Source organism: Bos grunniens, chromosome 1 (assembly GCF_055505025.1).
Source record: "Bos grunniens cultivar Pamir isolate PY7600 chromosome 1, Bosgru_T2T1.0, whole genome shotgun sequence".
Taxonomy (NCBI): Eukaryota; Metazoa; Chordata; class Mammalia; order Artiodactyla; family Bovidae; genus Bos; species Bos grunniens.
The window spans coordinates 62322725-62347034 of NC_141165.1; the positions used below are offsets into that span (position 1 = coordinate 62322725).

Below are 24310 nucleotides of genomic sequence, written 5' to 3' on the forward strand. Positions count from 1 at the left end.
GAAGTTTTCTTTCCTTCCTGGGAGAAGAGGCACTCCAGTGCTCGTCTCAAAGAGATTTGGATCCTGACTGGTCCTGTGATGCACATCCATGATCTTCCAACATGCAGAATCAGGACGCTCCTGGCCATCCATGTCTCAGCTTTTCGCTCGTAGAGCAGCCGGCTCCTTGGCCTATTGAGCTCCCCTCTGTGTGACACCCCACACGTGGCCTAGCAGCAGTAGCTGAGCAGGGCAATGCCTCAGCCACGGGTGTCTCTGCTGCCTATGTTTGACCAGATTATTGAAGACAGCAGGCCTGCAGTGGAGAGAGATTGTCCATTTCCATTGGGACCATGTTTTTGTAGGAAAGTTTGCATGAAGCTAACTTTAACTTATTAAAATATAAGTTGTTCTTTCCAGGTACAGCTGTTATGTCTCAGTAATCCTATGTGCTTTAAATTAGATTTTATTAGAAGAGGGAACATGATATAGATTATAATATCTCAATCATTTGGAGCCATGCTACCTATCAAATATGGAAGTTGTGATTTACTGTTTGTAAAACTTCACTAACCACAGTGGCTTGCTGCTGCCGCTAAGTCGCTTCAGTCGTGTCCAACTCTGTGCGACCCCATAGACGGCAGCCCACCAGGCTCCCCCGTCCCTGGGATTCTCCAGGCAAGAATTCTGGAGTGGGTTGCCATTTCCTTCTCCAATGTATGAAAGTGAAAAGTGAAAGTGAAGTCACTCAGTCGTGTCCGACTCTTTGCGACCCCATGGACTGCAGCATACCAGGCTCTTCTGTCCATGGGATTTTCCAGGCAAGAGTACTGGAGTGGGGTGCCATTGCCTTCTGTGCCACAGTGGCTTGGACATATTTAATTCCTGATAAACAATTGCATTATCACTCCTGTCCATTTCTCTGAGTCTTTTAATCTTCTAAACATTATATATATATATTTTTAAACCCTATCCATTTCTGTCAACAGGAAGAGCTGGATAATATTTAATTTATAAATGCTGTTTGCAACCTGGGGTCATGCTTGGTTTACAAACAGATTCTTCACATCGCCTGTACCTTTGACTGTGTACTTATTCTGATGCCTAAGCCTAAAGCCATCAGAGAACCTGGCATGGTCTTCCATGGAAGACTAGGGTGACTCAGGAGCCATCCCACATGGGAGCCTGGAGTGTTCTCCATCTTCGCTGGCCTACCTCTTAACAGTAGATTACCTTTGTACTGCAGAGACTCTTGTGAATATTAATTTTCTTTCTTCCCAGGTATCCCGTTTATATTAAACTCCTTGTCATACATGAGTATTTTGTTTTATTCAAGAACTTCTCTTGTTTGAAATATTTTAACCTACTTCCTCTCCTCTTTTTCTTTTGTTTTATATTCAGTAACTTCTAAAAATTCACCAGTAAGCTTTACCTTTTTAACTCTGTGAAACATTTGTACTCTCACCCCTTCATATTCTACAAGTACTGTTTCTAAAACTTGATTCTAAAGTTCTACCAACTCTGGGTCATTCTCTGTGTTCTTGGGGTTCATGCACATAGTAGGATATCGGGAAAGGTATAAAATTTGGCATGATTTACCTAAACAAGCTGGAGTTTATCTAGTAATTGTTCTTGATACTGAAGTAGAATTTTTTTTTTTAAATGTTGGCAATGTAGGAAAACCTCCTAAAGGTCACAGAATGGCTCTCTCTCTCTCTCTCAGTTCTTTAGTGAGCCCCAGTGCTCTGGCCCTTTAAAATAAAAGTCTAGTTCCCATCATTGATGCCTCCCCACTCTTTTTTTCTCATTTAAACCACAGGCTGGTTTCCGCCATATTAAAGCAAATCAACCTGGTAAGGAACAGACTGACTTTTATTTACTGGCTGTAGTTCTAAGCACCAGAAATGGGCAAAGGAGACCAAACAAAGAATAGGAAAAACGAGGCATTGAAGGGGAGCCAGCCTGGGGTTTGGAAGGCTTCCGTGGTGGCAGGATGTGCCTTTCTTGCACTGTTTACTCTGAGCTCAGAAATAGAGGAGGAAAGAAGGTGGATCACGCTACTGCCTGAAATGGATACAGAACATACCAGGGTGTGCAGCGCACAGAGTGTAATCAGACACTGGATGTAATTATGCAAATATATGCATAAACAGCTTTCCTTTGAATAAATTGTCTGCAGCAACCTTAATGCTCAAGGTTAAAGTAAGCCTAAGGGCATGATTTGCCAGCCGGAGTGACTTTGCCTAAGTCGCAGCTGAAAAACATATGCTTTACTGCCCCCTTCGTCCAACCCCACCCCTACCATTTTTCATCATTGTATCTGACTGCATGTTGAACCCTTGATAACATGAACTTTGGCTCTTTAAAACTGTTAGGGCTTCTCCTCTCTTCCTTGGAAAGGGTACCACCTTGCTTGGGAGGGGAGACTGGGAAAAGTTTGAGGATGACTGTGGTGTGGTGATTTTTAATCTGTTCAGCCTGGTGATACTTGAAGCTAGTTGTATGCTTATTTTGAATTAAACTTCACCTGGAATTTTTTTTTTAAGTAGTAAGCATTTGGAGACCTATTTAAAGGAAGGAAAGGCCTACATTTTCTTAGGAGAAAAATGTGCTTTCTTTGTCTTTTATATAATAGAGAGCTTCAGACATATTCCTGAAAGTCCTGGGCTTGGCTGTCTGATTAAAATGCTGAGATTCATCCAGCATTAGCATGTGATTTTCTTTTGCATGAACATAGATAAACTACTGTGAATTATGGGTATGAAATATTCTAGAAAACTGCTGATATGCGTATTCCATGCCTCTGAGCATGGCACAGAGTAGTTTTTTTTTTTTTTCTTCTTAGATCTATTAAGAGAACCCACTGGAGTGTCTTCTTTTTACTTTAAGGAATTTGAAGCATTGTATAAGGCTAGGAATGTATTAAAAATGTGTTTCCATCCTCATAAAACACTTAAGAATGGTTGTAATACACATAGATGAATTGAACTGATGTTCCAAGTCTTTGTCAGACATTCAGCTCAACTACTAGCCTTGATAGAACTCCCGGATTGTCCAAAGCACTGCTTTGAGACCAGATGTGGACAAGATTTAGTCAAAGGCATGTGCCCAGCCTTTAGGGATGAGCATACAAGCAGCTCACCAACTGGAATGTACAGGTGTGGGCTTGGGAGCTGCCACAAAGCAGGAGAAGAGAGAGAAGACCAGGGTGGTGACGGTGGAGGGAGGAACAGTTGTGACCTGCAGGGCTGCATAGATCAGTCCTTGAGTGCTGGGCCGCCTGGGGAAGACTGTGCAGTTCCCAAGCTAGTGATCCTGTGAGGCCGCAGACTCACTATAATGGGCCAGGTCGGGCTATTTGACCAAGTGAAGAAGATCTGAGAAACTGTGATCCTTAACTTGAGCATTGCCCTGTGCCTGAAAAGGGCCTTCTCTATTTTGTTGACCAAAGTCCTCTTTGAAAATACCACAAGTATGGTATACCACCTGTCTCAGTAACGGAATTGTCTGTAGTGCCTTTGTGTTAAGGATGGTATTTCATTGTAGAGTGCTTTCCTTCTATTGTTTTTGTTCATCCAAGCTAGAAAATTAAGCAGTTATTCAAAATGCTCCTTCATTTTCTTATTTTTTTTTTTTAAATTTATGTGCATTGTTTCTTGTTTTCTTTTAGGGAAAAAGAAACAGTGGTTTCAGACAATGCTTCTTTGGGAGCCAGAAGCACTGCAAGTTGACAAAGCTGTGTCCAGCCATGGGGTACACGTTCCGGCTGGCGGCTCGGAATGACATTGGCACCAGGTATGGCGTTTCCCAGTCCTCATGCCTTTAAGCCTCTATGTGGTGTCCCTGAGTCCTCCTCTCACGTTGCTGAAAGGCGAGGTCGCCTGCTGCCTCCACACTGCACCAGCTGGAGATCTTCCAAAAGAGAATCCTAATCAGAGGCTAGAAGGCCCCTTCCGAGGTGATAAATGCCACTGTGTCCTCTTTGCAGCCTTGCAGGCTGTAATGCAGAAAGGCCCACTAGGGGTCTCAGAGAATCAAGGGAAAGGTAACTACAGATTTTGAAAGGGAATCCTCTGAGGACTTTATTTTTCAGATGCTGTGCCTTTTTCTTTCATCACTTTAGCAAGCTACTCGTTCAGTTGCTTTTTTCAATTATGTCTGAGTGTTTCCTGATACAAAGAACGAGTTGCTGGGCCATCCATTGTTGTCAAGCCCAGGCAGATACTCACAAGACTGGAGAGAATCTGGACTGTGTAGGACTCACGGCTTGCCTCCAAGCTGCTAGGGAACGGTAAGAACAGGTTTATGGTGAAGCATCAGTAGATTAAAAGTACCTTGAAAAGACCATATTTCAGTTGCACTGCCTGGGTAACAGTTGATTAAGGGAAAAATCTTTTTCTTTCATCACTACTTGTTGAAAATCTTCTTAAAGGTTCAGCACATGATTGGTCCCAACCCTTTATTCAGCCTAAAGAACTTGTTAAGATCACAAGCTTTTCAGCCCTCTTTCCCTACCCATGATAGCCATTGTATTTTTAGAGTTCACTAGTTGAACAGTCATAATGATAAAGGCTTCTACAGCTTCAGAATTTATAAACGAATCAAAAGCATCCACAAACTTTTGGAAAATGGCAGCGTACATATTTGTAAAACATTTATTTTATCAGCAGACCATTGTTTGCCCTTATATGCATTGATTTGACAGTTCCTTGGTAGCTGTGGCTCGTGGCTTGTCACCGTCACACTGTGCTTACTCCTAGGTGCCTGTGGGGGGAATACATTTTTAAATATATTTTCCTGTAACACAGTATGCTTTTCTAGTAGTAGACTAAGTAGGGAGTGGGTGATTGGGGCACACTGAAGTTGTGGTAAGGAACATCACACAAAGGATCCTTGCCTGCCTTTGCTTGCTGAACCTGTCAGGCCACAGACTTACCAACCCAAGCCAGTCACACGGTAGCTTTTGAAATGCCAACTCCTCCACATGCTCCTAAATGTGTCTCACCGGGTCTGTTTCTCTCCAGCGGGTATAGCCAAGAGGTGGTGTGCTACACGTTAGGAAACATTCCTCAGATGCCCTCGGCACCAAGACTCGTTCGAGCTGGGGTCACGTGGGTCACACTGCAGTGGAGTAAACCAGAAGGCTGCTCACCTGAGGAGGTGGTCACCTACACCTTGGAAATCCAGGAGGATGAGAACGTAAGTCTGGCACACGTCATGCTTCTGTGTGCATTCTGTAAAGTCAGTTTTGTCACAGCTACAGGGTACACTGTGAAATTAGATTCACTGCCTATTGGAAACCAAATTCTTAATTTCTACCAGGGCAATCACCAGCAGAACACTGTCCTTCCCACAGTCTTCCCCAGATCCGTAAATGGCATCCCCGACCTTTCCTTTGGGGAAGCCAGAAACCCGTGGGGGCATCCTTAGCCTCATACGTGTGTTGAGTTGTTGCATTAGTCATTCAGTCATGTCTGGCCCCATGGACTGTAGCCCACCAGGATCCTCTGTCCATGGACTTCTCCAGGCAAGAATACTAGAGTAGGTCTCCATTCCCTTCTCCAGGGGATCTTTCCAACCCGGGGATCGAACCCAGGTCTCCAACATTGCAGGCAGATTCTTTACTGTCTGAGCCATCAGACCGCATATGTAATCAGTCAGCAAATCCTTGTAAATCTCCCTTCCAAAGTTACCCAGAAATCTGATCATTTCTCAGCATCTGCACAGCTACTATACTTTCCCAGCCACCGTCATCTCCGCCCCTGGGTTGCTGGAATAGCCTCTTAAGTATTTTCTCTACTTTCATCCTTACACTGTGTTCTGCACATGAAGCCACAGTGAGCCTGTTAAATAAAGTACGGCATGTCGGTGCTCTGCTCAGAACTCTTCCCATCCCAGTGCCTTCCCTTCTCTTCCAGAGGAGAAGCCAGTACTCTCAGAATGACTTCCAGGTCCTCCGAATTCAGGGTCTTCATCACTGACCTTGTTCTGCCACTGTCATCTCGCTGAGCACACCAGCCACGCCCTCCCACAGCGCCTTAGCGACTCCTGTGCCCTCTGGCTCACATGCCCCTTCAGATATCTTTGAGTCACTCCCCTCATTTCCTTCAGGTCTCTTCTCACATGTTACCTCTTTAGAGAGCCCTTCCCTGACCGCCTTGTATGACAGCACTGTCCAGGAGCACTTTCTGTGGTGATGGAGATGTTCTGTAATTTGTGCTGTGTAATAAGATACAGCCTAGTCACACAGAGCTGTGGAGCACTTGAGATGTGGCTGTCAGCCCACGGAACTGAATTTTTAATTGTATTTTAATTTATTGGAAGAGCCGCATGTGACTGCTTCATTGAGCCTGGAGAGCTATAGAAAGCAATGCTCCCTAGCTCTATTACCGACTCTGTTCTCTTACCCAGCTTTATTTTTCATCTAATAGCACTTAACACCACACAACATGCTTCATATTTGTATGCAGAGTGTTTTAATTGCTTTCTCCAGCTGTCATACAGTTTCTGATGGGCAAGACTTTGTTTTTGGGTAGTGCTAAACCTCTAGAGCGTGGAAGAGAGCTTGGTGCATCAGGGGTGCTCTGAGATCAGATGGATGAATGGGGGTGGATGCATGCATGACTAAGAATACTGTTGTATGAATTCCATACAGTTGGCTGTCAGTGGGACATTTATCCCGTTGAAGGACTTTCCCCGTTAGCCAGAAGACACTGTGTCAGAAACCCCAACCACTGTTTATTACATAGCACACTGCATCTTGACAGTGAGGACTTCTGCACAAGAGCGTTTTTTCATGACAATGTTGTTAAATGATTTTTTTTTAAACTACATACTGCTTCGTTAATTTGGTAGTTAAATTCTTTGTTTAAAATGCTTATTGAGTAACTAGAAAAAGTTTGCTCTGTGAGGAAAGTTTATGGTGGCATCTATTAAAAGGAAATTTGCACTTTTTCAAAGAGAGCATTGTTCTCTTTCACATTAGTGTTAGTCTCACAATAAAAGTGCCCAGATCAGGACAGATTATGATGTGATAACAGTTAAAGTTTCACTTAAAGCACCGTGGGATTCTGGCCCTATTTTTGCTATAGCTGCCAGACTTCTGGCCCACTGTGATAATGGAAAGAGGCAGTCTAAAACTCCTACATACAAGGGATTTAATGCCCAGATTTTATGATACTGATGTTTCTTTCTGGCTTTGCCTTTACAGGATAACCTTTTCCACCCAAAATACACTGGAGAGGATTTAACCTGTACTGTGAAAAATCTCAAAAGAAGCACACAGTATAAATTCAGGGTAAGTCAGTCATTTGGGTACTTGAACTGCTTAAAAATAAAGCTCTTTTATGTTTCCCCCCTTTATCATTTTAAATCAATTTTACAGGTTAAAAACTTTTTTAAGGTTGCTGCACTTCACACTTTTAAAGTAATATCTATAAAATACACACCATACTTTAATTTTAAAACCCACACCCGACTTTGGAGAAAAGAAACCTGTTGCTGTGATGTACTGTAATAAATTACATAACGAGGCTAGATGCCCTTGCCCAGGAAGATTCAGACCAGGTGCCCAGCGTACCTGTCTCTCACCTGCACTTTATGTCCTTCTATTCAGAGTTTCTTCTTTTCATCAGATTTCCTTTTTTCCCATTGTCCTGTGCTCTTTTGCCCATTTTTCTTTTCTCAGCCATTTTTGTTTTCTATTACCTACACCCCTCCCCTGTTAGGCTCTGGACAAGCACTGCTGACGTCACCGTGGGACATTGTGTTGTAGCAGAAGACAGTTCTGCGATCTCATTAGGAGAGAGGAGACAGCAGGCTGCCTTCTGTGCTGCCTTACTGTTATCGATCCTAGCACAGCCTTGTACTTTCTGGTGCAACAGTGTGCGTTTTAGAGAGATGTGGTTGTCTTCTGATTCTCTCTTTCCTTCTCTTAATTTGAGAGACAAATCATGTTATTTAACTTGTAGGAGTCACTCAATAAATATTTGTCAGATTGTCAAGTGGAACGTGTGACTACTAAAGGAAAATGATAGTTTTTGATATTTTAAAAAACCTTGCTATTCGATGGCTGGCTATGAGATCAGAGGTATACTGCCAGCAATTCTCCACAAGGTGGCGTTGTCCTACTCCTAAATAATCAAGGTTAGCAAGGTTCTTTATATCTGCTGCCCACTACCCCCCGCCATATTTTCCTTCCATAAAACAAAATGAACTGGTGGAGACATACTGGTTTTGTTTTGTATTCTTGAAAAGGTAAAAGTGTCTTTAGCTAAAACCTACCTTGTTGTTTCATTTTTAATTGTTAATAAGTAAACTGTTTAGAAAATAAGTACTCCATTAAAGAAACACTTATAAATTAGTAGTTTGTGAGAGAGCAAGGGAGAATATGTGTCAGTATCTGAGTTCATGGATGCCTTGATCTTGCCATGTTGAACATCACCACTGGTTTAAGAACTACTATCTAAAGCATATGAATGTGTTATTGGTTGTGTTACAGCTGACTGCTTCTAATATGGAAGGGAAAAGCTGCCCAAGTGAAGTTTTGGTTTGTACAACAAGTCCAGACAGGCCTGGACCACCTACAAGACCCCTCATTAAAGGACCAGTTATGTCTTATGGCTTTAGTGTCAAATGGGGTATGTTTTATTGCTATTGCTGCTGCTGCTTTTTTTGACAGATTTTTTTTTTTAAACTTGATTAATTTCAGTAGTGACAAACCAGTTAACAAAGAAACCATATTATCTGAGGGAGTTTTACATGTTTGAAATATATATATTAGAAATATCCTGACAATGCCACCAGTTGGTAAAATTGACAATTGTAAGAGCATTTCATTTACTTCATGATTTTCCTGTAAGACACTTCTTCTGCCTGTATTTTAATATATTAATAATTTGTATGTGGTAGTCTCTGAATATATCATTCTTCAGTAACTTTCCCTTAAAATGTAGCAATATTTAATATGAAAATTGATTTATAAAGTTATTAGTATGCAAGTTGATTTATAAAGTTATTAATATGAAAGTTGATTTATAAAGTTAGTATTGAAAATAGTTTTCAAAATTTAGGTTAAGTCATATTAAATTTGACAGGATGTTTAAGTTACAATGAATTAGGAAGACTTTAGTTTTTGTTGTTTGTATATAACCAGAGGCCTCGGACTTCAGGAAGTTCCCATATTAAAGTTCATTATATGCTATTTGTAGGAATCTGATAGAAGGATATTGTGTCTCACCTGCTGCATGGATTATTTCAATGAAATAAATGCCATTAGAATGTTGATAAACATTTGCAATTGTATGTGAAACTGTTACGATGTGTATGATCATCACTAACATCATACAAGAATAGTAACTACCTAACAGACAAAAAAAAAATTTTACCTGGCAGTCAAGTGATATAAAGGAAATGTAAAACATAACTAAATCATTATTAGAGACCAACCACTGAGACATATCACTGCTTCAAGTTATGTGGTAATTTTGAGGCAGAATTATTCCCTGGAACATGGATATGATTAAAAGAAACAAAAAAAAACTAAGTGTGCTTTTTTCCAGATCTAAAGCTTCTTTTCTCAGAATATCCTAGAAATTTCTGTCAGCACTGAACATTTACTTTCATTGTTAACTGTTAACTGTTAAGTCGCTCAGTCTTGTCCAACTCTGCAACCCCATGGACTGTAATCTGCCAGGCTCCTCTGTCCATGGGGTTTCCCAGGCAAGAATACTGGAGTGGATTGCTGTTCCCTTCTCCATGGGATCTTCCTGACCCGGGGATTGAACCTAGGTCTCCTGCATTGCAGGCGGATTCTTTCAGTGTCTGAGCCACCAAGGAGGCCCCATATGCCATAAGATTTAACTGTTTAATTATTGTTGTAAATATCTACTACTGAAATTAATGTATATTAATGGAAATTATAGGTGAAAAGAGGGATTAAAGTTTCTAAATCTATATGAGTAACCTGAGAATATGTCTAAAACATAGATGGCCAATTGATAGTAGAGGCAAATTCTGTGTAGTCTTGAAAAAATATTTTTCTGCTCAGAAAAGAAAATTCTTGCAGGCCCTGGGTTACCAATAGACAAATAGCTAAGGTACACAGGGTTCTAGTAACAAGCCAGAACCCCTTTTTCAAACCACCTCTTTGGTACAGGTTCCAGTTGATCTGATTTTCTATTAGGTTCACTTGGGATGTAAAGTTTGCTTAGCAGCACACTGTGATGAACAATTTGAAATTTCATCAATAATTTTTACACCTCCTTTTCCCTCTCTTTCCATCTCGCAAAAGAATCTGGTCGTGATGATTTAAGTGAAATAAAGAATAAAATAATTTTTGAAAAGAAGTACATGAATATTTTGTTTTATATAAAAACCACCATATATTAAAGAACAGGCTTTAGAATTCTCAAAATAAATATTTGACCATAACTCTTAGAAAAATAAAATCACATTTCGGGTTTTGTTCGTGTTTCACTAAATGCTAACTTTTCGGCATTTCTAGCTCTGTAAACTTTGCTTCGTTAGAAGGTTTTGTGGTGTTTTTGTTTCTTTTGTTTTTCAAGTAAGGAGTTGGGTGAAATGTTATTTGTGTCTTTTACTTGAATCCAGAATTTATACAGTCTAATGTTACATGGTTCTGTGTGTTCTAATAATGTTTACTAACAAAAGTCAATATGCTTTTATAACTAATAAGACATTTGCTTACTTTCCAGATCCTCCAAAGGACAATGGCGGTTCAGAAATACTCAAGTACTTGCTGGAGATTACGGATGGAAATTCTGAAGGTGAAGTTTGTAGAAATTCTTATTCAAGTCCTGTTTTCTAATAAGATAAACATCTGTATGATAATAGTGGGCTATCATTTATTCTGTTGATAGAGGTACTACGGTAAATGGGCTTTAATCACATATTGACAGTTTTTTCTTTCAAACACAGCATCATGAATCAGTCTGCTTGATATGTATATTTTTATCATGCTTTTTAAAGTTTTTGTCACTTCTTTAAGCCAAAGGTCCTCATTAATAGAATAAATATGTTTTTCATCTCTCTTGGCATACTTTCTGTAGAAATTCTTATAAGCAGAGAAAGTGTCAGAAGCGATCAGCAGGAAGAATAAATCAGTGCACAGAGGATAACAACATATTGTTGTGGGCTGCTGAGAAGCATAACACGCTGTAACAAATTCAGGAAATGTCTTCATTTTTGTTATTTCTCGGTCAGATTGTTTAACCCTTACTCCTTACACTAGGTGAGCTAAAGCCAGACAGTGTTAGAGGTCAGATTCCTCCCATAGTGTTTTCTAAAAAATTCTTAGATCGTCTTTCTAATAAAATTTATTATGCTTTAATAGGAAAAAGTCAAGTCCTCAGAACTATAAAAATGACACCTGTCTCACCACCACTCTAATGATCCCTGTAACTAGTACTTTGTTTTTTAAAGTGATACACATGTGGGGGGAGCGGGGAGAGTTAACAGCAACTTTTACAAACAGTCTGTGCAGGTGTGTGGCTTGCTTTTTATTCTGTGCCATGATAGCCACCTGGAATGTTTTATTTTCACATCAGTTGGGCCCTACTCTATTTTAAGCCAAAAAAACTCATAATACTCTGAGATGGGCACAGCTGTTCTTAACGTAAAATCATATTCTATGCTAAAAATCAGGCCTTTGAGAGAAGTCATGTATATTCAGTGTCTCATTGTGAATAACTAAATATATTTTGAAGTTTTGTGGCTCTCTTGACCACTGTGGCTGATTAAAAGTAGATGCCATTCTGCACATAAGGTCAACGGTGTGGTAGCGCATGGCTGCTGCTGCTGCTGCTAAGTCACTTCAGTCGTGTCCGACTCTGTGCGACCCCATAGACAGCAGCCCACCAGGCTCCCCCGTCTCTGGGATTCTCCAGGCAAGAACACTGGAGTGGGTTGCCATTTCCTTCTCCAGTGCATGAAAGTGAAAAGTGAAAGTGAAGTCGCTCAGTCGTGTCTGACCCTCAGTGACCCCATGGACTGCAGCCCACCAGGCTCCTCCGTCCATGGGATTTTCCAGGCAAGAGTACTGGAGTGGGGTGCCATCGCCTTCTCCGGTAGTGCATGGCATCAGGGATTAATTCAGTCTCCTCTCTAGTCCTTGTTCCTAGCTGCCTTTGCAGTACAGGTCATCTACTCAGTTATGTCAGAATGACTATCTTTATTATTCCCCCTTGTTCCTATATGGCCCTTGTGCATGTGACTTCATTGTAGAAAGAAAGTGAAGGCACTCAGTCGTGTCCAGCTCTTTGCAACCCCATGGACCATAGCCTGCCAGGCTCTTCCATCCATGGAATTTTCCAAGCAAGAGTACTGGAGTGAGTTGCCATTTCCTTCTACAGACTTTATTGTAAATCTGGCCTAATAAGCAGCTGAGAGTATTTGTGGAAGTTAGTAACTATCGTGTGTGTGTATATGTTAGTGCCTCAGTCATGTCTGAATCTTTGCAACCCCATTGACTATAGCCCACCAGGCTCCTCTGTCCATGGGATTCTCCAGGAATTGCCATTTCCTTCTCCAAGTAACTGTCGTGGAAGAGGGTAAAAGTATTTTCCCTTAAACAACTGCATGGAGTAAAACATTCCTTTCAAGTAGTCTGCTGGAAACATAGTGTTGGTGGGAACAAAGCAGAGGAGGAATAAATGTCCTGGATGGTTGAAGCACCGCCCCCCCCACCGCCCCCCCCCCCACACACAATGCTCTTCTCCTGGTGGCATCAGCCTCACCCAGGCCCCTCAGTGGCCCTGCTTGCTTTCTTTAATCCCCAGAAGTGGTTAGATAACCTGGGTCACACTGAGTGTTTCATCTTTAAAGTCACTGTCTTGGGTATTTTTGTCTTAAGTGGGGCTCCATGGAGACAGCAGGACTTTACCCAAAGGGCTTGGTCTATATGGCTGGGATGGGGTCGGGGGAGTTCACTTGCTGTGACCTCCAGGCAGATAAGAACCGGGAGAAACTCTTCAGTGGTGCCCTGGGCTGACCAGGAACCTCATGGCGAAGCCTGCTTCCCCCTGCCCAGCTGGGCCCAGGGGCTTCTCACACCATCACCACTTGCCAACTTGCTCAATACCATCTCCTGCTACAGGACCAACTACAGATTTTGGTCTTTCCAGCATCCAAACCTCCACAGTCAGCAAATGTGATCATGGTGATATTAAGTAGTGTAACCAGCAGTGCTAAGTATTAAAAATGCCTTCATGTTATTTTAGTATTTAATTTTGTAAAGGAAATGGAAAGAGAGCCCTGTGACTGTTTAAAAAAGAAGAAAAGAATAGGAGATGCTGCTTTTCACGGAAACCACTTAGAGCTTTTTCTTATCAGGAATGGTTGATACTATTACATTTTTACAAAAGGCATAAACTCACACGTGGTCTTCTTTTGCAGCGAGTCAGTGGGAAGTGGCCTACAGTGGGTCGGCTACAGAGTACACTTTCACCCACTTGAAACCAGGCACTTTGTACAAACTCCGAGCATGCTGCATAAGTACTGGTGGACACAGTCAGGTTGGTTTTGTTTCAGTGTAAAAGTAAACATCTTTGGTCAAATTCAGACAGCCTATCTGTAACATCAGAATAAATTGCTTTTAAAAAATATATCTTGGTACTACAGCCTGCCATGGTATCACATCAGAGTTTTCTGAATTGTTCTTTAGAGGGTATAGAAAGATAGACCCAGATGATTCTCAACTGAATTGTGCTGCTTTCCAAGACTTGGGCATGACCACATCACAGTTGAAAATTGAAGGTGGTCTGCAGTTTGCATTGGCTAACGAATACGGGGGTGAACCTCAGTTATCGCGATGATAGAAAAGCTTAGAATTTAGAGCAAAAAGATACAACCTCCAGCTCAGCTTTGCTGTTACTTTGGCAGTTTTGGAAGAATGTGAAACACACCTTCCTCTTGATACTTTACTGCCATCTGCTGGAAAATGATTGTAAAGCCACATATACCTAGGGTAACTGAGCTGAATTGCATCTCCTCAGATTGCCCAGTGCCCAACCTTACATCTGTAGGTAGCACCAGTTCTCTTGTCGTCTGCCTTTTTTAAAAAATTGAAGTATAATTGACTTACAATATTATATAAGTTTCCTGTCACAACACAGTGAGTTAATATTTTTATACATCACAGAATGACCACCACCATTGTCTACAATTTATATGACCTTAGACCAACTGTTCAACATGTCAGGAAACTTCAACATGTCAGGAAACAACTTCACAGTGTTCTCGTGCACTCAAAACAACAAGTACACATGAAGTGTTCTAATAATGAGATCATTATCTAAATGATGAACATTTAGAAAGTGAATGAGAGGCAGTATGGTAAAAAACATGTTCATCAGAGAGATATTTAGCATCGTGGTTTTGAAATCATTAGTATTGAGAGAGAGAGAGAGAGCACAAAAGATGGCTTATAGCCCTGTACTGGGTTGACTTTTCAAGAGCACACCTGCCAGTAGGTGCCGAATTTTGCCAGTCAACCCACCTCTGACAGTGTCATATGTTTATTTTCTTTCCCTCCCAAGGATAGCAGTATTGTGAAGTCTAGACTGTATATTTAGACAGAATTCTCAGGTTTAAAATAAAGGTCCAGCTCAAGGACATTTATGCAGCGTCTCCGAGGGTGAGCCAGGTTGACCTCAAAGTCACAGGTGATTGGCGAGCTTCTCTTTCACACGAGGTGTTGCACAAGGCTGCACAGAGGCAGCGGTGCTCCTTGAATGTATAAACATATCTCCTCTGCACCGCATTTCCTCAAGGAGGAGGATGAGGTTGGTTGAGCTGCGTATCTCTACCATGTTCCTCATATCTCAAAAAGGTGTCAGCTTCCATACCACCAGCCTTACACAACCAGATCCTGCAAAAAAGAAACCCTGATGATTTAACATTAGCAGAACCTGCTGGTTAATGTCACACTCAGCTGACTTTATTTGCTCTTCTGCTCTGTATGTGGTGGGCCATTTATGGCACCATTTATAAACCTCATCCAGCTGTTGTTTTGTGTTCTCCTCTGTCCTCAGGAAGGGTCTAATTTTTAGTTAAAGGGAAGTAACTGTGTGCTTGGGATACACAACGGTCAAAATGTCAGTCTGCAAATCTGACACCAGAAATAATTATTTTTACCAGTGCCATATGCATATGTCCATACTTAAAATATACACAAATATACACATGCACCACACACAGAGAGATGAAGATCATATTGCATAAGAAGTGTACACATTCAGTGTGTAACCCCCTCCTTGGCAGCATTTGCTGGTGTGGGGTGGAATTTGCCTGGTATGTAGAGCTCTAAAAAATGCATAGTAACTAAGAGACGGTTCTCTTTGGTGTTTCTCCTGCAGTGTTCTGAAAGTCTCCCTGTTCGCACACTAAGCATTGCACCAGGTCAGTGTCGCCCACCGAGGGTTTTGGGTAGACCAAAGCACAAAGAAGTCCACTTAGAGTGGGGTGAGTGACCACATCTTCACGTCGCCAATTTGGACAATTGGAGGTTGAGTTTAAGACTTACTGCTTTGTAATTAAGTTTCAGGTCTTTCTTCTGAAAACCAGATTTGTGTCTATTGAAAATGTCCATATTCTGTTTAATGTACATGGGCTTGGGTTTGTGAATGCCCAGCACTGTGGCCCATCCTCCTGTTCCTGGTGGTGCCACATGCGCTGTTCACCCTCTGCCCTCAGAGGGCACTGTTCTAGAAAATGTTTCAGAGCAGGAGTTCCTCAACTTTATTCATAAAATAAAAAATAAAGAGCTTAATAAAGAGGTTAAACCAAGAAGTTGTTCCTTAGGCAGCATCTGTATCCTCACCTTTGCCACCCTGTCGTGTGTGGGTCCTGGTGTTTTACAGTCTCAGCTCAAGCTGTCTTAGCATTGCCTGTCATATTAATAATTCACAGCATGTAAAATTGCAAATATAAACCTGCAGAACTCTGTCAGACTATTGTTCCCCATCACTTAATGTCTAAATTAAGATGTTATGCCAGTTTGGGGTTCTCTAACTTGATTTAATATGTCCTTTGGTTTCAGGTTAAAAAGAATATTTTTCTCCCCTCTAATTCTTGCCTTTACCTTGCATTAGAATGTAAAGGAATTGCCTAAAAGTTCTATGGTTTTGGAATCATTTTGTTCATATCATTAAATGTACTTGCTTTGAAAAGTATGGATAACATCGTTAAGAAACTTTCTTTTGTATCTCTTTCTCTTTTTGAAGTGGGGGTTCTTTTGTAAATATCAAGGACAGGCTACCTACATGATATTTTGCAAATGTCATAGAGCATAAGGTGTGATAGGGCCAACCTGAAGTAATAAAAAAGTTCTAAGATGAATAATGTTCATTCCCAGACATTCCTGCCTCTGAAAGTGGCTGTGAGGTCTCAGAGTACAGCGTGGAGATGACAGAACCGGAGGATGTAGCTTCGGAGGTATACCATGGGCCGGAGCTCGAGTGCACCGTGGGCAACCTGCTTCCAGGAACCGTGTATCGCTTCAGGGTGCGGGCTCTGAATGACGGAGGGGTGAGTACATGCCTGCTTATCACCACAAAAACACGAGGTCCTGGCACTTCTGTTTCCACCCTCCTAAAATTCCTCATCTGTATCTGTCCAACTGTGACAGCCATTAAAGAACTGTATATACAATCTTATTTCTGAAGAAATCCTGCTTTGATTTCATGTAGACCCAGCATTGGAAATTTTGATTCTTTTGTCCTCCTATTAAGACAGGGCTCAAAGTTAATAAGGACTTTACTGTTTAGATGCCTTTTGGTGGTTTCTCAGTTTCTCATCGATTATATATTATAACTTTTTATATTTATATAATATATAATTTATATTTATATAATATAACTTTACCTTTTAGATGCCTTTTGGTGGTTTCCTAGTTTCTCATCGATTATATAAATCATTTATGGGAGATTAGGACTCCCATAATATTCCTTTACCATGTTGTCTAAATTACTCAGCAATGTCTTAGGTCAGTTTTTAAAACTCTGCTGGGGTAGAGGCTAGGGATACCAGCTTATTTGTTTTTTCTTTATTTCATAGAACTCTCTGGTCCTTTCTAGTACTCCATTTGAAGTTGTTGAGGTGGGCTATTCAAGATTGAAAGGGTCTGACTATATGCACAAAGGTGATTGGTTTTTTTAATTGCAGAGTGCTGCAGATTCATAATGAGAATGAAGTGACCCAGAAACTATAGGGCGTTTTGGTGTGTCACAGATGGGCAGAAATGTAAAAGAAGGTGGAAGGGTGTGGGTAGGGCAAACTGCTGCTAACGCCCGACAGAGGGCCAGCGATGTGTATAAATGCATTCTGTACAAATAAATAGATGTAATTAATCGACGAGATTTTTATAAGAAAGAAAGCCAAACTGACAGTGACAGCAAGTTGGCAAGACTCTTCTAGTTCTTGGTGTTCATTCCTGCCTTTCAGAAGTGAAGTGTGTTTGTCTTTAGTCCGTTTCTGGTTAGCCAGGCCTTAGTTTGAAAACATTTGGTCTGAAGTAGGGTCACAAACCTTGAACAAGAGCTGGATCTCTTCTAATTCACCATTAGGAAAGAATTTCAGATACAGGTATTTAAATTAAAAAAAACCCACACACAAAACTAGACAATTTAAATGTATTGGTGAGAAGATAAGAAAGCCTCTGTACCCTGACTTTTCATAAGTAAAAAGAGGATGGATGCTGATAATCACCCATGCTGCAGATGAAACCCTGGTCATTTTCCCCCTCAACTTTTGAAGAAGATATTTGCCATGATAAAGACACATGTGCAACTGGACTGATTGAGGTTTACTTTCTCCTTTCACTAATTTGTCATTTAAAGAAACTATCTCAGCCTTATTTTTAAATCCTGTTATACTGAAATTTAACCATATATTTGACTTGTGGTCCTCTTCTGTGGTCTACTCCAGACAGTTTCTCCCCTACCTTCAGTATATTTGCAAGTTATATTAGAAAATTTGAAAGATTTTTTTCTTTATGTTTTTTCCTCCATTTTGAAAAACACAGTCATATTCCTCATTCAGTTCAGTTCAGTCTCTCAGTCGTGTCCGACTCTTTGCGACCCCATGAATCGCAGCACACCAGGCCTCCCTGCCCATCACCAACTCCTGGAGTTCACTCAAACTCATGTCCACCAAGTCGGTGATGCCATCCAGCCATCTCATCCTCTGTCGTCTGCTTCTCCTCCTGCCCCCAGTCCCTCCCAGCATCAGACTCCTTTCCAATGAGTCAACTCCTCGTATGAGGTGGCCAAAGTATTGGAGTTTCAGCTTTAGCATCAGTCCTTCCAATGAACACCCAGGACTGGTCGGTCTCCTTTAGGATAGACTGGTTGGACTTCCTCATTAGCCTGAAAATTACTTTATTCCTTGCCCCAATTCTTTTAAGTACCACATATTCCACCTTAACGTGGTGGTTCTGGTTCTCTTGATGTGTTTTAAAACTAAAGTGATGATTGTTCTGAGCAGTATGGCCACTGATGGTAGGAGGAGGAGAGAAGTGCAGTATAAACCTTCAGATAGTTGAGATGGTGGGCATGCCAAGAAAACAATAATAGGACTGTTGGTTTCAAATTGGAAAATACCAGTGACTAGAAGAAATACTCAAAATTTGATAACCAACAATTCCATACAGATTTTTATGCCTTAAAAATTAAACTACAGTGTGCATCTGACTTGGTTTATTTTGAAACGCCCTGAGAAGTGAAAGCACAATGCTGTGATGTAGCAAAAGTCAGCATTTTTTCTTTCTTAGGTCACAGCAAAAATGTATAGTAAACCAACTTTCTAATCCTTTTGAATTTAAAAAATTATATATATATATATATATATATAAAATAGACATTTACCACTCAAGTAATGTATGTGGGAAGAAAATCTACTCATGTAATTGAAAGTGAACACCATTAGGTAATGCTTTTAATCAGTTGTATTGATGATACCATTAGCCTAGCCCTTGTTTGGTTATAAGCTTGTGTTACATGCACACACACACAAACACACACATCCCTAACACACCCCTACAAGCACATGTGTGTTTCTCTCTTGCAGTATGGTCCCTATTCTGATGTCTCAGAAATTACCACTGCTGCAGGGCCTCCTGGACAGTGCAAAGCACCTTGTATCTCTTTTACGCCTGATGGATGTGTCCTAGTGAGCTGGGAGGTAAGTCAGGCACAGGTTTTGCATTAATTTGTTTCTTCTACTTTATCTGTTCCCCAGTGCAAGGTACAAGGGCTCTACAAAGCTAAAATTCACATGTAGGTCGGTGATTCTTACACAGTCATCTGCTTTAGTGCTTGCCAGGAGTTATGCAGATTTTACCACTGATCCAAATTAAGAGGAAATTGAGTATCTTTTTCATGCTTTTCTTTTGCATGTATTTCAAATATTCTGAGGCATCTTGCTCTTTTTTTTTTTTTTTTTTTTGGTATAATTAGTTGAACACAAACATCATAAGATTTTCTTCTCAATGAAATTAAATTTCTAAATTTCCAGAGTCCTGAAAGCTCTGGTGCCGACATCTCAGAGTACAGGTTGGAGTGGGGAGAAGATGAAGAATCCTTAGAACTCGTTTATCATGGGACAGACACCGGCTTCGAAATGAGGGACCTGTTACCTGCTGCACAGTATTGCTGCCGATTACAGGTAGGCTGATACTGTGCGGCCGTTACTCACAAATACTGGTGTTCCCCTGAAAGACTCTTTGGGAAACTTACTCAAAGGCTCATGATGGAGGACATCAGGAAGGGTGTTATGGGAAAAAGAGTCCTTTTAAATAAAAATAGATGCAATCATTTTGGCATTTTACAATTCATTTTTGCTTCTCTGAGAGGTCCTGAAACATGGGAACAAAATCCGAATCGTCTCCACTGTACTCCTCACCGCCCTTGCCTTGTGTCTGCTGCTTAATTCATTGAATACGGGATTGAGTCTAAGGCAAAGTGGGCACAGCTCCTTAGGGAAGATGCCTTTTGTCTGAGTTTTCCAAGATGCACATTTCGCTGGGAAAGCCACTTAGACAAAAGGCAAAAAACCTTTACAACTTCCCATTCCAGATGTTAACTGGAGCCAGAAACCAACAGGAGAGTAGTTTGGACAGTCTGCATTTGATTGTAGGACCCTCCTCCTACCTCTCAGTGACCACCATCAAGGTCTGGCTATCCGTAAGCTTCCACTTGGGTGTCCAGACAGAATAACACAAAGAGCAATCGGCTCCTAGCCTAACCCCCAAGAGCGACAGCAGTCATAGGTTTGCTTTCGTTTTATTGAGTTGGGTAAATATTTTCTTTTCCCTTTGTAAAGCCTTATTGTCTTGAGAAAACAGGGTTCTTTGTTCATTTATTTCCATTTGTTCGGTAACATTTGAGCACTGCTTTGTGCCAACCTCAAAGAATGATCAGGATGACCAAAAGGAGAGATAACAAAGAATTCTATTTTCACACGTGTTTAGATTTAAATAAAGAAGCAAAGATGCCAGGTTTAGGTTTCCATCTGATTTAAGTCATGGATCATATTGTTTATTACATGTCCATTTACTTCAGTGTCCCTGGCCTCTTTGGATAAAATATTCCCTTCTTAAGTTAACTTTGGGCTTCCCAAGTAGCTCAGTGGTAAAGAATCTGCTTGAAGTGGAGGAGATACAGACTCAACCCCGGGTCAGGTAGATCCCCTGGAGAAGGAAATGGCAACCCACCAGCTCCAGTATTCTTGCCTTCACAATCCCAAGGACAGAGCCTGGTGGGCTGCAGTCCATGGGGGTAGCAAAGAGTGGGACACAACTTAGCGACTGAGCATGCACACACACAAGTTAACTTTCCAGATCAACAGAAGCTTTTCTGTTAAATTCTGAAGGCTGTTTTATCGTAAACATTTCTGGTTAAACTCTTTTGTTATACACCCCTCAAATGGACGGCCTGGGACATAATTAACCCTTCATCAGTGAGTCAGGGTCACAGCACATTATCTGAGCTTTATAATAACAATGCTGAGTCATTGGGGAAAGGTTGAATTATGTGCTCCACTCCTGTTTTTGGAACAAGGCAGGATATAAATAAAAACTCTTTGCCATCACAGGAAAGAACTTCAGTTCAACCTGTTTTTGAGTTTTGGTCTCTCTTTAAAATGTTCTATTTCCTTTTTTTCTTTCGGGGTTTTTGTTGTTACTTGCCATTAACACCCCAAAATTGCATTTTAAAGATACATTGGTAAGAATAGAACCTGCGTAATAATCTTGCCTCCCTGTTTCAACAGTAGTATTTTCAAATGTCTATACTTATTTGTCATAAAGTGAGTCAGACACTATAAAGGGGATAGTACTCTCAAGACCACACTTGCTATACTAAAGAAGTATTGCCAGGAAAAAGTCTCCTCATCTTATATTAATTTCTTGATACCCGTGAACCTAATCTGAATCATTTTTATTTGATATTACTACAAAGTCAGGTTAAAGCCTGAATATTCTTTTAAATATTTGGTGCTTTAAAAATTATATCACTGTAATATGTATATAGTATCATATAAAAATTGAATGGAAGCATTGCTTATTTTGTGCAGGAATTTTTGAATTTTTATATTCTTCCTTAGGAATGCTTCAATTAACATGTACCCAAATAATTCTTGGGTACGTATGCTTACATGAGGCATATTGTATATTTTACACATACTCTTAAATATTAATAAGATTCTTTAAAATGGTTTACTTTGAAATTTGGTAATAATAAGAGATATAACTCAAGAAAGCATTTTCCATAGTATAAGGCTAGTAAAAGAAATTTGGGTCTTAAGTAAGATCCTGGAAAATAAAAAGAACATTATTAGAAATTGGTAAGATTTGACTTTAATACATAAGATCTATACATTGTTAACACTATTGTGTCTCCTGGTTTTGCTCATTGTTTTATAGTAATACAGGCTTCCCAGGTGGTGCGGTTGGTAAAGAATCTGCCTGCCAATGCAGGAGACACAGAGACTTGGCTTTGATATCTGGGTCAGGAAGGTCCCCTGGAGAAGGAAATGGCACCCCACTCCAGTATTCTTGCCTGGAAAATCCCATGGACAGAGGAGCCTGGTGGGCTATAGTCCATGGGGTTGCAAAAAGTCGGACATGACTGATAGTTATGATACAAATGCAGATTTTAAGAATTACAAAACTGATACTTTCTTGATTTTTGTAGAGATTGCCAATGTAGTATGCTTGATATCAGTTATTTAATTAAAACCTGTATTTTTTCCTCTGGATCCTTCATATCCCCTTAGCCCTTATTAGCCTTATTAAATCACTCAACACAAATGCACATATTTGACAAAGTAATGAGTCAAGAATCATTACTGAAGACCTCAATTAACACCAGTAAGGAGGTATAAGAACAGAATAAGAAGATGGAACCCAGATACAGAGTAAAATAAATAAAAGGTTAATTTTAAAAATAATGGAGAAAATGAATAATAGAGTACATTAATAACATGAAAAGGGTAATAAAATACTTAGTGCTGAATTTTTCATTATACTGTGAGATTGTAAAGAAATCAATAATTCAACCTTAAGTGTATGTTAGATTTGTATAGTCATAATTATGTGAGAGATAAATATTTTGAAAGTTTGAAACAAATTTTGACCTTGATTTCCCTGTAGACCATTTGCTTAATTCTTACCTTTAACAAAGAGTTTTTCTCTTTTCTCCCCCACTCCACCCAAAGATCATCATCATTGCCATCACATTCCCTCAGGTTAGATGTTAATGGTAGTCAGCCAATGATAGGAGTACTTAAGAAACTCCTTTTGGTTTCTAGACTCAGACCAGCACAGCATCTCAGTTCTATTCTTGTAAGTAGCAGAAAATAATTTCTTTCCATGGGCACTTGAGTCAGTAGCCAGTTGTGGGAGTCTAAGACAAACGGCTCAGCCTCCCATTCAGCCACTACTGCTGTTATCTCTCTTGATCACTGTCTAGGAATTTCCTTTTGTTAAAAAAAATTATACACACACACACACACATATATACACACACATATATATACACACACACACACACATATACGCACACATATACACACACACACACACACATATATTTATGTCACATACACACACACACATATATTTATATGTGTGTGTGTGTATGTATGCTTCCCTGGTGGCTCAGTGGTAAAGAATCCACCTGCCAATTCAGGAGATGCAGGAGACATAGGTTCAATCCCTGGGTCAGGAAGATCCCCTGGAGAAAGAAATGGCAACCCACTCCAGTATTCCTGCCTGGGAAATCCCATGGACAGAGGAGCCTGCCTGGTGGGCTACAGTCCATGGGGTCTCAAAGAGTGGGACATGACTGATAGTTATATAAGGTATTAATATTAGGGGAAGCAAAATGAGAAATATATACACTATTTTTGCAACTTTTCTTTAAGTCTAAAATTAGTTCAGTGTATTTTGTTGTTGTCTTGTTGTAAGAAAATTGCTTTAGGAAAATTAGGAAACTAGGAAAATTGCTATTGCTGTTTTGTTCTTGATTTTCCTAGTGAGAAGGAGGGAAGTGAAGCACTGACCATTGGCTTAATACTCAGCTAGGATTTTGCATGTTAACAAATTTAATCTTTAAAATAACTGTATAAATTATGAGTTACTATCCTCATTTTATATCTGAGGAAATAGACTCAGAAATATTAATTTGCCTAAAATCACACAGTTAGTAAGTAAGGAAATCAAGATATGAACAAAGCTCCAACTCTAAAAGCTATGTTCTTTTCCTTGTATTACACAGTTGTTAAAACCTTAGTTAATATGACAGTTGGGCTCCACAGTATCTTATTTTTCTGCCCCTGTGATAAATTTGTACCCAAAAAGAATATCTAAATATATACTCTTAATTTGTGACATAAATATTCTACCAAAAAGAAAGTTGGTATCGTCATGAAATAGGACTAGATGTAAAAATTTTATTACAGAAGGGTTTCAAAAGCGATTAGATAGCAAATGAATGCTCTTAACTTGCTTCTTTGAAATGAATGATAACACACAAGCATTGCAGTCAACCTTTGATGTAAGAGCTCAGATGACTTGCCTTTTGGTTTATCATTTGTCCTCATAAGGTATCCTAAGAAGTAAACTAGATTTTTGAGTACTTTCATTTTTGTCAAGAGGTTGCCAAGTGTTTTTGTAAGGGAAAAAAATATTGTTAATGATGTTTATTGAGCACATGTTTTGTATCAGGTACTGTTCTGGTTGCTAGGGCTACAGCAGTGAACCAGACAACCTTGCCCTCACAGAACTTATATTCTAATCAAGGGAGAAATTAAATGA

General features: G+C 40.2%; 1 protein-coding gene and 1 long non-coding RNA gene across 41 annotated transcripts in view; one reads left to right on the plus strand and one right to left on the minus strand.

The window, feature by feature from the left end:
* Positions 1-24310, plus strand: part of FNDC3B (fibronectin type III domain containing 3B) — a 361710-nt gene that overhangs the window by 290603 nt on the left and 46797 nt on the right. For 25 of the 40 annotated variants that reach the window (XM_086394520.1, XM_086394600.1, XM_086394566.1 and 22 more), the window contains 11 exons: positions 3650-3774; positions 5004-5178; positions 7190-7276; positions 8480-8618; positions 10695-10766; positions 12474-12548; positions 13393-13511; positions 15354-15459; positions 16352-16524; positions 19063-19176; positions 19510-19659. In XM_086394520.1, the coding sequence (XP_086250646.1) occupies positions 3650-3774; positions 5004-5178; positions 7190-7276; positions 8480-8618; positions 10695-10766; positions 12474-12548; positions 13393-13511; positions 15354-15459; positions 16352-16524; positions 19063-19176; positions 19510-19659 (1335 nt within the window). The remainder of the gene's footprint in view (positions 1-3649; positions 3775-5003; positions 5179-7189; positions 7277-8479; positions 8619-10694; positions 10767-12473; positions 12549-13392; positions 13512-15353; positions 15460-16351; positions 16525-19062; positions 19177-19509; positions 19660-24310) is intronic. The other 15 variants (XM_086394591.1, XM_086394607.1, XM_086394598.1 and 12 more) reach the window with 1 other exon arrangement.
* LOC147379540 (uncharacterized) overlaps positions 14498-24310 on the minus strand; it is a 133412-nt gene continuing 123599 nt past the window's right edge. Inside the window, exon 5 of the long non-coding RNA XR_015161800.1 lies at positions 14498-14866. This is a non-coding gene — a long non-coding RNA (uncharacterized LOC147379540). The remainder of the gene's footprint in view (positions 14867-24310) is intronic.